General features: G+C 69.5%; 1 protein-coding gene across 1 annotated transcript; it reads left to right on the forward strand.

The window, feature by feature from the left end:
* Nucleotides 1-3,173: 3,173 nt before the first annotated feature.
* On the forward strand, nt 3,174-12,112 carry HR (HR lysine demethylase and nuclear receptor corepressor). The gene is made up of 19 exons (XM_057384595.1): nt 3,174-3,701; nt 4,780-5,640; nt 6,188-7,037; nt 7,551-7,728; nt 8,204-8,442; nt 8,518-8,667; nt 8,751-8,837; nt 8,921-9,039; nt 9,164-9,233; nt 9,367-9,533; nt 9,642-9,857; nt 10,443-10,611; nt 10,716-10,791; nt 10,915-11,045; nt 11,139-11,237; nt 11,315-11,454; nt 11,519-11,686; nt 11,784-11,903; nt 11,981-12,112. Exons 2-19 carry the CDS (start codon nt 4,831-4,833, stop codon nt 12,041-12,043), a joined length of 3,852 nt encoding a protein of 1,283 aa, XP_057240578.1. The 5' UTR covers nt 3,174-3,701; nt 4,780-4,830; the 3' UTR covers nt 12,044-12,112.
* Nucleotides 12,113-13,004: the final 892 nt, after the last annotated feature.

Below are 13,004 nucleotides of genomic sequence, written 5' to 3' on the forward strand. Positions count from 1 at the left end.
TTTTTAATTTAAGCGCCGGGTGCAGATTAACAAAAGCTCTCGCGGCCATCGCGCCCGGCGCTGGGCACAGGCGGGGGGAGATCGGGGCTGCTTCCTCCGCCTCAGTTTCCTCACCTGCGCCGCGGTGGAGGCAGGTAGGTGCGCACCGGGCTCCGTGCCGGGGCTGGGAGGAGGAGGAGGAAGGAGGAGGAGGAAGAGGAAGGGCTGAGGTTCTGTGTACGCACAGCGGACTCCGGGCGAGCCGGAGCGGGGATCCATTTTGCAAGAGGAAAAGGCTGAATTTTGGGTTTTTCCCCAGGCAGAGGCGGCCTGTGGGTCTGGGGGTGCAGAGCGCGCTCCTGGGGGGGCTCGGAGGTGCTGCGGGCATTGGGACGGGGCTGCCGGAGCATCTCAGAGAGGTTCCTTTGGGGTACCGGGACCCCCGTCCGTCGCCTCCCCCCGTGCTGGATCATCCCGGGGTTCCCCTGTCCCTCGCGCATCCCCCCTGATCCCAGGGGACACCGTGGGGACAATGTCCCTCTGCCCCCCGTCCTCGCAGCGTCCCCAGCGCCGAGCGGGGCAGGGATGCCAAGGGTTCTCAWATTCGGGTGTTTCCAGCCTCCCGAAGCCGTTCTGGCCGCACCGGGCTCGCGGGTGTTGCCGTCCCTCTGCTCGCCCTCGGATTTGAGGGAAAAACCGGGGAATTTGGGAGCTCTGTGCCAAGAGAGCACAGAGATAACCTCGGGGGTGATCTCCCAGATGGCAGAACCCAAACCCTGAGCCTGGCAGAACCCCCCAGATCACCCTGAGGACCCTCCGTGGGTCGTGCTGGGACGAGCGGGGAGTGGAGGGACCCCGGTCAGAGATTGGGGCTGTGGGAGGCAGGAACGGACCCCGCTGCTGGGATTGGGGGGCTGTGGTTGAACCCCAACAGAGCGTCCCACGGTGTGGCTRCCCCGTGAGGGCTCTGCTGGCCCTGCCAAGGCTTCACCACAACCTCAGGCTCGCTGGGACGCCGAGGGCAGCGTGGCACGGGGAGGGGACAGTGCCCAGGGATGCTGCCCCAGTGCATAGTGGGAAATTCCCTGGTGTCCCTCCATCACTCCCCGGCTCCCTGCTCCTTGCCCCAGCGATGGACCCTCCTTGGGGCTTCCCGCTTTCAGGGTGCTGTGTCCATCTCTGTCCACACCCGTCCCCTCCCTCGCGACATTCCGGACACCCCTGGGCGCCCCCAGACCCTCCTGATCCCCCCAGACCCTTCCCCGGGGACCCTCCCTGCTGCCAGCTCCGAACCAGCCCTTTCAGGTCGCTGTGTCCATCCGTCTCCACACCCGTCCCCTCATTCGGGACATTCCGGACACCCCTGTGCGCCCCCAGACCCGCCCGTCCCCCCCAGACCCTTCCCCGGGGACCCTCCCGGCTGCCAGCTCCGTCCCAGCCCTTCCGGATCCATCATTCCTGAGGAACGGAGGGAGGGAACGGGAAGAGTTCGTCTTTCAGCACCTTCTCATCGCAGGCAGGCGCGGGCTCTCCCTCGCCCCGAGCCCTGTCTGGGTCCCCTCCCTGTTCYCTGGCACCCACTGGGTGCAGCGAGCAGCGCCGGGGCGCCGCGGCCCCCCAAACCCTCCCCTCCTCGGCGAGGGGGGCTCGGAGGGGTTCCCGCATGGTTTGACCCCCGCTGGGGCTGGGATGGCACCCCCTGGCACGGCCGAGTGACCCCTGAGCCGTGCCCAGCAAGGGTTAAGCCCGGCTTTTCCTAAACCAGACCGCAAGGAAGCGGCCGGGCTGGAGGCAGCCCGTGGTGGGCTGCTCGTGGCGCTGCCGGGCTCCCGGGGGCCCTGGCCTGCCCTCACCCCTTCTCCCGTGCCCCCAGCCCGCCGCCGAGCCGTGCCGAGCCGWGCCGAGCCGAGCCGTGCCCAGGGATGCGGTTTATGTAAGGCGGGCACGGTCCGGGGACACACGCGGGTTACATAAACCCGCACGGCGCTGCTGGCATCAGCGCCACCTCCCCGGGCATCCAGGGATGGGGTGTCCAGCTGGGACCCCCCCGGATCTGCTCCGCCCTCTCCAGGGCTTGTCCGGTGCTGGGTGATGGTGGGTTTGGGGTCGGGGTGGGGCTTTGGGGCTGGGGGTGCTGAGGGACAGTGTGGGGAACACCCCAAGGACCCGGCTTGCACCCGGTGGGCTGCAGGGCACGGCTGGGTCTGTGTGACCCTGGTGGGCACGGCTGGGTCTCTGTGACCCTGAGGAGCAAAGCGGGGGTCTCTCTGTGGCCCTGGGTCCGTGTGACCCTGGTGGGCACAGCTGGGGTCTCTGTGAGTGACCCTGGGTCTCTGTGTGACCCTGGGGGGCAGAGCGGGGGTCTCTCTGTGACCCTGGGGGACAGAGCGGGGGTCTCTGTGTGGCCCTGGGTCCGTGTGACCCTGGTGGGCACAGATGGGGTCTCTGTGAGTGACCCTGGGTCTCTGTGTGACCCTGGTGGGCACGGCTGGGTCTCTGTGTGACCCTGGGGGACAGAGCGGGGGTCTCTGTGTGACCCCGGTGGGCACGGCTGGGTTCTCTGTGACTTTGGTGGTCTGCAGGGCACTGCTGGCTCTATGTGACTCTGGTAGGCACGGCTGGGGTCTGTGTGAGTGACCCTGGGTCCGTGTGACCCTGGTGGGCACAGATGGGGTCTCTGTGTGACCCTGGTGGGCACAGCTGTGTTCTCTGTGACTTTGGTGGTCTGCAGGGCAGGGACAGCGGTCCCAGACTCATCCCTGCTCAGGGTGGCACCAGCAGGGTGCTGTCACAGCATCCCCGTGCCCCACAAAGCCCGTCTGTGCCCCCTGAACTCCTGCTGTGGGATCTGCAGGAGGGAGAGGAGCTCTGCCTTCATCCCAGGCAGCTGCAGGAGGGATGGACACAGCTCTGGACCGTGGCTTGTGGCCAAAACCGTAAATTTTGGGCAAAACCCAATGATTTGGGGTCCTGGGAGCTCACATCCCATAGGATGACCACAGTCTCCACACCGGACATGTCCCCACCGGCTCCCCAGCACCAAGACAGGGACTTTTGGCCCATCCCGATGTTTCTCCCGTTCCAGTTTCGCCCGGAGCGGGCGGCTGGAGCCTTTCATTGGTGACGGGGCGGCCTTGGCGAACAAAGGGCGCTTTCTTCACCCGCACGGGGCAGAGCACACCTGCCTGCCTTGGCACCGCCGCCGGTGCCCCCGGGGCTGGGCGGCACCGCCGGCACCGCGCCGATTCCCGGTTCCCGGGCGTCAGCAAACTCCAGCATCCCTCCCGCCCGCCCAGTCGCTGCCGGAGCCGGCGGAGGCTGCACGCTGGTGGGGAGCAGAGCCGCTGCCACCGCCTCGTCCCGCCGTGAGCCGCCCCAGGATGCTCAAAGCTGCCTAGAGCCGGGGGAAGGTCCCGCTCGTGTCGCCGCTGCTCCCCTGGGTGCCCCTCTCCCTGCACCCCAGCGCCCCGGGACCCCCAGCTCGATAGGCAGGAGGAGCACGGAGCTTCCCAAGCCAATGGATCAAAAACTGCAGCTCCAGCACGAGGAGAAGAACATCCCCAGGGCCGCCCGGGCGGCTTTCTGCCTCCTCCAGATCCCGGAGCCGGATCCCTTCAGCCTGTGGGTTTAGGTGCTCCCGTCCGCCCGGCTTCGCCTCTCCCGGTGTCACCGGCGGAGAGCCCCGCTCGTCCTCGGTTTGGGGTCCCTGATGGACCCTCCAGGTAGCTGTGGGGCACCGGGGCATGCTCGCCGAGCAGCGGGACGGGCTCGGTGCGCTCCGGATGGGGTGAAGGACAGGGGACAATGTCACCCTGGGGGGATGGCAGGTGCTGGGGCAGCTTCGGGGCATTGGGGGAATCTTCCTGAAATGGGGTTGGRTGGCAGAGCCGGGCTGGGTCTGCGCCCTGGAGCGATGGGGTGGCTGTCCCCAGGGTGTCCCTGTGCCCCAGGGTGCCCCGGCTCGGACAGGGAGTTTCCCGAGCAGCGTGGGAATGGGGACTTTGCCCTCTCTGGGAAGAGGATGTGGCACAGGCGGCTCTGGGGACACGCGCTCCTGTCCCCACCCTGCTCCTGTCCCCATTCCGGCCATTGGGGCGGTTCTGTCCCTCCCCGCAGCAGGGCTGGGAGCTGGGTGACCCCGGGTTTGTCCCCTCTGGCTGTTCCAGCTGCCGGACAGGGAGGGCTGGGGGGACACGGGGAGGACCGAGGGGACACGGAGAGGGCTGGGGGGACACTGCGAGGGGATGCCACCGCCGGCTCTGCAAGCTCTGGCTCTGCACCCCGCGTCTGCGGGTGGCCCGGGTCCCGGAGGAGGGCTAATCCAGCAAATCTCCGCAGGCATTTCTCCCAGGAGGGGCCCCTGCGAGCGGGGAGCTCCCCCCTCGCTGGAAGCCCTCCTGGGAAGCGCAGCCCAGCCCTGGCCGGAGGCAAATACCTGCGCGGGGCACGGCCTCCCCACGCTGGGTGCCAGCGGCCGGGCGCGGGGCCAGCCTGGGTGCGGAGGGACTGGTGGGCGCGAGGTGCGTCCCGGCCGCCAGCCCCGCCGGGATGGGCACAGGAGGGACGGGGACACACACGTGTCCTCCCGGTCCGTGCATCCCGACGGATGTCGCGGGGCACGGCGGCCGGGGATCCCCTCACCATGCCGGGGAATGTCCCGTCAAACACGGGAGGGTGGAGATGGAGCTGGAGGGTCCCCCAGCACCATCCCGAAGCATCGCCGTGCCTCAGTTTCCCCGCACCGCTGGCCGGGCAGRGGTCGGTGCTGCTCCCCGCTGATGTCCCGCTTCCTCCCCGCAGGATCCGGCCTGCCCGGGACGGCGCTGAGCACCACATGAGTGTCGGAGCAGCATGGCCAGCGACGCGAGGATGGGGGAGACCCCGGCGCGATGGAGAAGAGCCCCGGACGCAGCGCAGGACTCCCGGGGGATGGAGAGCAGCGGGATGGTTTTATCCCGAAGCGCCGCTGCCGAGCTGGGACTCGCGGGCTACGCCGAGCCCGGCAAGCTGAGCTACGGGATGGAGAAAGGGTGTCCCTGGAGGGGCTCCGAGGGATGTTTGGGACCCGTCCGGGAGCTCGCCGGTGGCCGGCTGGGCTGTCCCTACCCAGCGGGCCCGCCGTGCCTGCGGGACGCGCTGTGCCGCCCCAAGGACGGAGCCGAGCTGCCCCCGCTGYTGCCCCCCAGGAACGGGCAACCCAAAACGGGCTGGGGGGAGCCCTGCAAGGAGCGCCCGGGGCCGCGCTGGGCCGAGGCCGTGCTGGCCCCGCTGGCCCTCTACAGCCACGCGTACCACCGCTACCCKCTGCCCGTGCCGGGGTTGGACTCGCAGCGCCCCGGTACCGCCGGCAAACCCCGCGCGGCGGCGGGGGACACGGCCGGAGAGCCCCCGGCTTTCCGCCACTGCCCYTTCCTCGTGGAGGCCAAGCACAGCCCCTTCCTCCTGTCCTCGCTGCTGCCCGCCGGACCCCCGGCTGAGCCCGCGTTCGGCGGCGCGGGGCCCGAGGGGCCGGGGGCGATGGGTGACGGGCGGTTCCCCGCCGTGGACTGGCGTTTGGGCTCCTACGCGCCCGCCTGGGGACAGCCGCTCTACCTGGGGGTKCCGCCGAGGTGTAAAACGGCTCTGACCCCCTTCGAAGACTGCTCCAGCTCAGGGAACAAGGTAGGAAACCTCGGAGCGGCTCCGCAGGGGGATGCTCGGCGGTCCCCGGTGCTCCCCGGAGGTGACAGCGGCTCCAGCCTCACCGGAACGCGCCTGGAGCGGCGGTGGCTGGCGAAAGGCGATGCTGGCACCCGCACCCAGGGCAGGCCAGCACCCTTGAGGGTGACACAGCCYTCCGCTGTCCCCTGCGCCTCGGCAGGGGGGTCCTGGCCCCCCGAGGCACGGGGTAATGGTGATGATGCCACCCCCGGGCTGAGTCACGGCGGCGGGAGCCGAGGCACGGGGGCGGCGGGAGGCAGCGCTGCCAGCCCTGGGCGCGCCCGTCGCACCCCGTGCCGCTGCGGCTCCCCATTCCTTTCCCACGCTGGCAGCGGGGGGCACGGGCACCCCACAACACCGGCACCGCCGACCGGGGAGCACCGGCTAGCGGGGAAACTGAGGCAGGGGAATGGGGTGCTCCCCATCACCCCTTCGCAGGGATGTGGGTGACAGAAGCTGGACGGAGACCCACCCCTGGGGTGACACCGGTCCCTCTGTTCCTTTCCAGGAGTTTTACCCGAAGAAAGAACCCGGTTTCCACCCCTCGACCAAGAACCACGCGGCGCCGCAGCTGCTGGGCAAGAGCCAGGCAGGGCACGACAGAGASGGGGAGGGGGAGCCGGCGGTGCCGGAGCTGCCGGGAGCCCCGTGGAGGGATGGCCGGGCGGGGGGCAGCTCGGCGGTGCCCGCTCCCCATCCCCGCACGCCTCCCCCCAGCRCCAGCCGCCCCCTCTTCCTCCCGCAGCCGGGCCCGGGGGGCTGCGGGGGGCACTGGATGAGCGCTCGGCCCCACGGCGCCGATTTTTCCATGGACACGGGGCCGGGACGGCCCTCAGAGCCCAAAGACGAGCGCCTGGGCTACCAAAGCGGCCAGGCCGGCTCGCCCCCGGGATGCGGGGAGCCCAATCCATCACCTCTGCYGGCGGACGGGCACTACCCAGCGGCTCTCGCCAAACCGGAGCCTCCCCCGGGCTGTCTGTGCCCCACCGCGGGCTGCGATGGGTGCCCGGGGGTGGGCTGCGGGGTGCCCAACCCCTTCGAGCCCACCCTGGCCGTGCCCGGGGGGCGTTTTCCGTGCCCACCCAGCAACCACACCAAGCTGAAGAAGACGTGGCTGACGCGGCACTCGGAGCAGTCGCTGCCCCGCTCCAAAGTTTCCCGGCGGGATGGGGGTCCCGAGCCCCCCGGGGAGGGAAAGCGCTCGGCCAAACGCCCCCACGGCACCGCCGACGGGCCCCGCGCTGCCGGAGAGGGCGCCGGGGCTGCCAAGAGGGGCACCAAGGCCACCGTGTGCCCGGGGGATGGCACGGAGAGCGCAGGGGACCCCGAGGAGAGGAGGATGGAGCTGGGAGACGGAGGTGAGGATGCACGGGGAGAGGGCGGCGGCAGCACCCAATCCCGAGGGAACTTCGCATCCCGGTTTGAGCACCCACAACACGAGCTGGGAACACGTGTGGGCTGCGGAACCTGCTGCGCTGGGGTTTTTCCCGGCGTGACTGGGKCTGGCAGCGATTCCCAGGGTGGGCACGGATGGAAATGTCCCTTTGGGGCAGCGTGACACCCTCGGGGGGTGGAAATGCCCGTTCGGGGTGGCACGGSCGCCTCAGGTGGGATTCCCGGGGTTGGGTCAGTGGCTCCTCGGGGAGGTGTTGGCATCTCAGSCGTGACCTCCGCACAGTTCCAGCCCTACTTTGCAGCCCTACTTTCTGGCCCAGTTTCCAGCCCCCGCCRCAGCGTGCCACTCATAGAATCCCAGAATCCCGGAATGGTTTGGGCTGGAAGGGACCAGGTTGTTTTAAACCCTGTCCAACCTGGCCTGGGACATTTCAGTCCCTCCCAGCGGTGTCCCCAAGCTGTCCCCGTGTCCCCAGAGCCGCCGAGCCGTGCCGGGGAGCCGTGGTGCCTGCAGAGCCTGCCCTGCACCGCGCTGCCCCAGAGCGTCCCCCGCTGCTGTGCCTGTGCCCCCCGGRCCGGGGGGGACCCCGAGGGCAAAGAGGAGGAGGAGGAGGAGCCCCCCGAGAGCACCTGCAGGCTGATGCACTTCCGCAGGTGAGCCCGGGGCTCCTGGGGGGCTCACGGGGTGCTGGGGTCCAGCAGGACATGTCAGGGGGCAACGGAACATCCCCTTTYGTCACCCCATTTTGGAATGTCCCCTTTTGTCACCCCAYTTTGGGATGTCCCCTTCTGCCACCCCATTTTGGAATGCCCCCTTTTGTCACCCTACTTTGCAATGTCTCCTTCTAGCGTCCCGCTTTGGGATGTCCCATTCCACCACCCCACTTTGGGATGTCCCCTCCTGCCATCCCATTTTGTAGGATTTCCTTCCTGTCGCCCCACTCCTGAGCATCTCCTCTTCAAACACCCCCTCCCTTCACCCCACTTTGGAGCATCCTTGCCCTGCCACTTTCAGGCAACTTCTCCCACCACCCCAATTTTTTTCACCTCTTGTCTCACCACTCCAATATGGATCACCCTCTCCTGTCCCCCCGACCCCTGAACGCCCTCCTGTCCCTTCTCCCGGCAGGTTCGCCCTGGGGGACAGCGGGGAGCTGAGCGTCGATGGCCTCTGCACCCTGGGGGAGGCCGAGGGGGAGCTGCTGGAGGCGGCCGGCCCCGATTTGGGGGTCAGRAATGTGGGGAGCAGGAACGTGGGGAGCAGCCTCTGCCTGGCCAAATACCTGCTGGGGGTCCTGGGGGATCCCTTTTGCGACGCCGTCCGCAGGGACAGGGACACGTGGCCGGGAGCCCCCGGCGGGCCCGAGGGTAAGCAGGGACCGCGGTGGGGGTGACACTGGGGACACTGGGGACACGGGGAGGCTCAGGCTGTGTTTCCCGCAGGGGTGACACGCTGGAGGCGGGGGGAAGGAGCCCCCCAGCTCTGTGACGCCTGCCAGCGTGGCTTCTTCAACTCCCACTGGAGCTGCGCCAGATGTGGCTTCCAGCTGTGCCCCGACTGCCACCGCAGCAGGAGGGAGGACAATGGCACTGGTATGGGGACAGGGAGGGGTGGARAAGGGGGTGTCAGCCCTGGGGGGATCGGTGGGGACAAACGCGACCTCTCCCTGACACAGAGGGTCCAGCGCAGCCCCCCGAGTGCAGCCCCGGGCGGGGCCACCACGTGTCATCGCTGGTGCCCACGCAGTTCGTCCCCACCTGTGGTGAGTGTGTCCCATCCCCCAGCCCCAAAACCACCCCCGAGCCGCTCTCAGGGGGTGACACCCCTGTCCCCATCTGTCCCCAGTCCTGACCCGGCTTTGGAAGCTCCTGCACGAGGTCAGGGCCAAGTTTGGCATCGAGTCCCACTGTCCCTGCGGGGAGGGGGCTGCGGAGCGGAGCCTGGAGGAGACCCCGGGCGGGCAGGTACGGGGAGGAGCGGGATGGTGGGGAAAAGGGGGTGCGGGTGGACCCTAAACCCGGGGGAAGATGTCTGAGGGGTGGGATGTGGCTCCCGCCTGGATCCCCACCCGCTCCGGGGGTGTTTCAGGAGCCGCCGGTGCCCACCCCGCCACCCCGCAGCCACGGCCCAGCCGACCCCGCCCGGCCCATCAAGGAAGGTAGGGCCGGCTGCGACCCCCCCGCTCGGGGGGGTCAGGGATGCTGCACCCCGCTCCTTTTTGGGGTGCCGGGCAGAGGGGTGAGACGCAGAGGACGGCGTGGGCAACCCTGACCGTGTTCTCCCCCGAGCAGAGAGCCCCGAGGAGGGGCCGCCGTCCCCGGGGCAGCCCCCGGCGCGGGGTGGGGCCGTGCAGACCACCACCCTCTGCGACCTGCTGGCCTCCACCGCCGTGAAGCTGTGYCTGGGGCAGGACGGGGTGCGCATGGCCTTCGCCCCCGTGGCGCCCGCGCTGCCCAGCGTGAGTCCCGCGGCCATGGGGYCACCCCGTCCCTGCTGCCCACCCCGCTTTGGTGGGGTTGCGGGGGTCAGCGCGGGCTGAGGGGGTCCCAAATTTATCCCTCCCCAGGATAATCGCCTGACCAGCATCCTGGACAGCATCATCGCCCGYGTGGTGGAGAGGAAGATCCAGGAGAGGCAGGCGGGGGGCGAGCTGAGCCCCCCCAGCCCCCCGGACCCGCCCGCATCCCACTGCGTGCTGGCSCCCAGCGGGCTGCTCTGGCTGCACGACCCCGGCCACGCCAGCAACTACAAACTGTTCCAGGAGCACTGGCGACAGGGCCAGGTGAGCCCCTCCTGAGCCTGGGGAGCGGGGTGACACTCGGGAACCCCCCAGACCCCGCTGAGCCCGGGGTGACACTCGGGAGCCCCCGACCCCATTGGACCCGGAGCGACACCCGAGAGACCCCCAGCCCCCGACCCCACTGAGCCTCGGGTGAGACCCGGGAGTTCCTCACCCTTCCGACCCCACTGAGCCTGGGGTCACACCCGGGATCCCCCCGGCCCAAGGGTGAGGGGTGACACCCGGGAACCCTCAGCCCCCCGACCCCACTGAGCCCAGAGTGACACCCGGGAGCTCCCGACCCCACTGAGCCCGGGGTGACACCCGGAACCCCCCGACCCCACTGAGCCCAGAGTGACACCCGGACCCCCCCGACCCCACTGAGCCCGGGGTGACACCCAGAACCCCCCGACCCCACTGAGCCCGGGGTGACACCCAGAACCCCCCGACCCCACTGAGCCCGGGGTGACACCCGGAACCCCCCGACACCACTGAGCCCGGGGTGACACCCAGAACCCCCCGACCCCACTGAGCCCGGAGTGACACCCGGAACTCCCCGACCCTACTGAGCCCCGGCTGCCCCCGCAGCCCGTCCTGGTTTCAGGGCTGCAGAAAAGGCTGGAGGCGCGGCTGTGKGGTCCCGAATCCTTCCAGCGCTCCGGGGAGGAGGAGGTGGAGGCGCTGAACCTGCGGGCACCGGGAAATCGAGTCCGGATAAGCAGCCGAGAGTTTTGGGATGGCTTTGCCGCCAGCACAGGTGARGGGACGAGGAGTCTGTGGGGTCCCCGTGTGATTTTGGGGTCAGGTTTGAGGGCAGCCAGGCTGGGCACCGCTGATGTGACACCGAGCTCTGTCCCACAGCATCCCCGGAGCAGGAGCAGAGCGTTGGGGACCTGCTGAAGCTGGAGAGTGGCTTTGGGGACACGGAGCTCAGCCGGTAGGTGACAACACAGGGTGGCATCACCCCGATGTCCCCTCCCCACGCCAGCACCGGGGCTGGGCCATCGGGGCTCGGTGGAGTTGGGGTTCCCGAGTGTCACCACACCCCTCTGTGCCACAGGGCCACCAACCTGCGGGCCAGCTTGCCCCTGCCCGAGTACTGCGGGGCCAGCGGCCGCCTCAACTTGGCTACCTACCTGAGGGGCCAGCGGGGCCGGCGCTGGCTGCGCCCCCGCGTCCGTGTGGCCTACGGTGAGTGCGGTACCGGGGTTTCGGGGGGCACCGGGGCTCCCCTCGGCCGCGCCGGTGCCCCAGGCTCACCCACCGCCCCAATCCCGCTCCCAGGGGTGCGACCGCAGGACCGCAACATCGGGACCAAAAACCTGACGGTGGAAGCGGCCGACTCCATCAGCGTCCTGACCCACGCAGCGCCGGCTCCGCGGGGTACGGGGGGAAAAGTGGGGGTCCCCCCATTGCCATCCCCTGCTCAGCCCCCCATTGAGTCCCCTCTCTGCCCGCAGAGCTGCTCCTGCCGGGGGACACGGAGGATTTGGACGCGCCGCTGCGGGAGCGGCTCGGGGACAGCGGCGGCCGGCCCGGGGCACTGTGGCACATCTTCCGTGCCGAGGATGCGGGGCGGATCCGGGATTTCCTGCGGAAGGTGGGTGCCACCGCCCCCGGCCCCGCTCCAGGCCCCGGCTCCGCTCATCCCTGGCACCCCACAGGAGTCCGAGGAGCCGGGGAAGGACGGGACGGGGACGGCGGAAGCCCCCGGCCGCTACCTGGACCCCGCAATGCGGCGGCGGCTGCGGGAGGAGTGCGGGGTGAGCGGCTGGAGCCTCCTGCAGCTCCCGGGGGACGCCGTGCTGGTCCCCGCCGGGGCTCCGCACCAGGTAGGACCCCTAAACCCACCCCACTCCGTGAAGAGCTGTGCCAACCCTCTGGGGAAACTGAGGCACGGCAAACTCTGACATCTCCGTGCCCTGGCAGGTTCAGAGCCTCAGCGGCACCATCCATGTGGAGCAGCAATTCCTGTCCCCGGAGAGCGCCGTTCGCCTCCGGGACCACGGCAGCGACCCCGCCGGGAGAACGGGGCAGCTCCGCGCCCAGGTGGGAGTTCTGGGGGGGAATTTGGGGGTTCCGGGATGGGGTGAGCGGTGCTGAGCCCCTTCTTTGCCCCTTTGCAGCTGGACGGGATGATCGTCGCCGCCGTGCGGGAGGCCCTGGGGGTCCTGCGGGGCTGCAAGTGAGGCCAGGGCGACACGGGAGGACACCGGGAGCCTCGGTCACCGTCACGGACACGGCCGGAACGCCGCGGGGAGCCGGGACCGGGCGCTTCTTGCTCGGTGCTTTGCTCCGAGGGCTCCCGGGGCTGCTCGGGGCAGGAGGAATAAAGTGTCCACAGCGTGCCGGGCACCTGGCACCACCAGCACCCACCTCGGTGTCTCCRTTCATTCCCCCAAAATCCCATCATGGTCAGGGATGCTCCCCTCACACATCCCCCTTCCATCCCATCGGGATCGAGGATGCTCCAGCATCASCACCATCATTTCCCCCGCCATCCCAGCAAAATCAGGGATGCTCCGGTGGGCCAGGATGGGCTGAGGTGGCAGAGCCGGGGGGTGGCAGCGTGGCACGGTCCCCTCCAGCCCTTGGCACCGGTGKGATGAGTTGTGCCCGGCCTCAGCCCACAGCTGGGAACAGCTGGATGGCGCTGCCCAGATGTTGGGGGGCCCCAGGGAAAACGACTGRAACGGCACCGGGCAATTAGCACGGGGCAATTAATTAACACCGGGAAATGGGCACTGGGCAAAGGGCGCCGTGCAATGGGCACCGTGCCATTAGCAAGAGGCGATGGGCACCATGCGATGGCCACCGTGCGATCCCCGTGGAATCAGCACCGCYTAATTACCCCCGTGTAATTAACTCTGCGCCACGCACCCGCGCGGCCCCTTTAAGGCCAAGTCCCGCCCAACATGAGTGGCAGCAGGATCAGCCAATAGACAGCGAGCTGCGCCGTGGGTTAGCCAATGAGCGACGAGCGGGGGCGGGGCTGGCGGGTCGGAGCCCCGGCGCGGTGAGTGGGGGGCGCATGCGCAGGGCGGGGGGGGTTTCGGAGCCCCCGGAGCTCGTCCCTTTCCTGCTGCAGCCCCCCGAGCTTTATCGCAGCCCCCCGACCCTTATTGCATTCCCCCGACCCTTATTACAGCC

The sequence above is a fragment of the Malurus melanocephalus genome, unplaced genomic scaffold (assembly GCF_030028575.1).
Source record: "Malurus melanocephalus ecotype Western Australia unplaced genomic scaffold, MMel_1.1 scaffold_722, whole genome shotgun sequence".
NCBI classification, from domain to species: Eukaryota; Metazoa; Chordata; class Aves; order Passeriformes; family Maluridae; genus Malurus; species Malurus melanocephalus.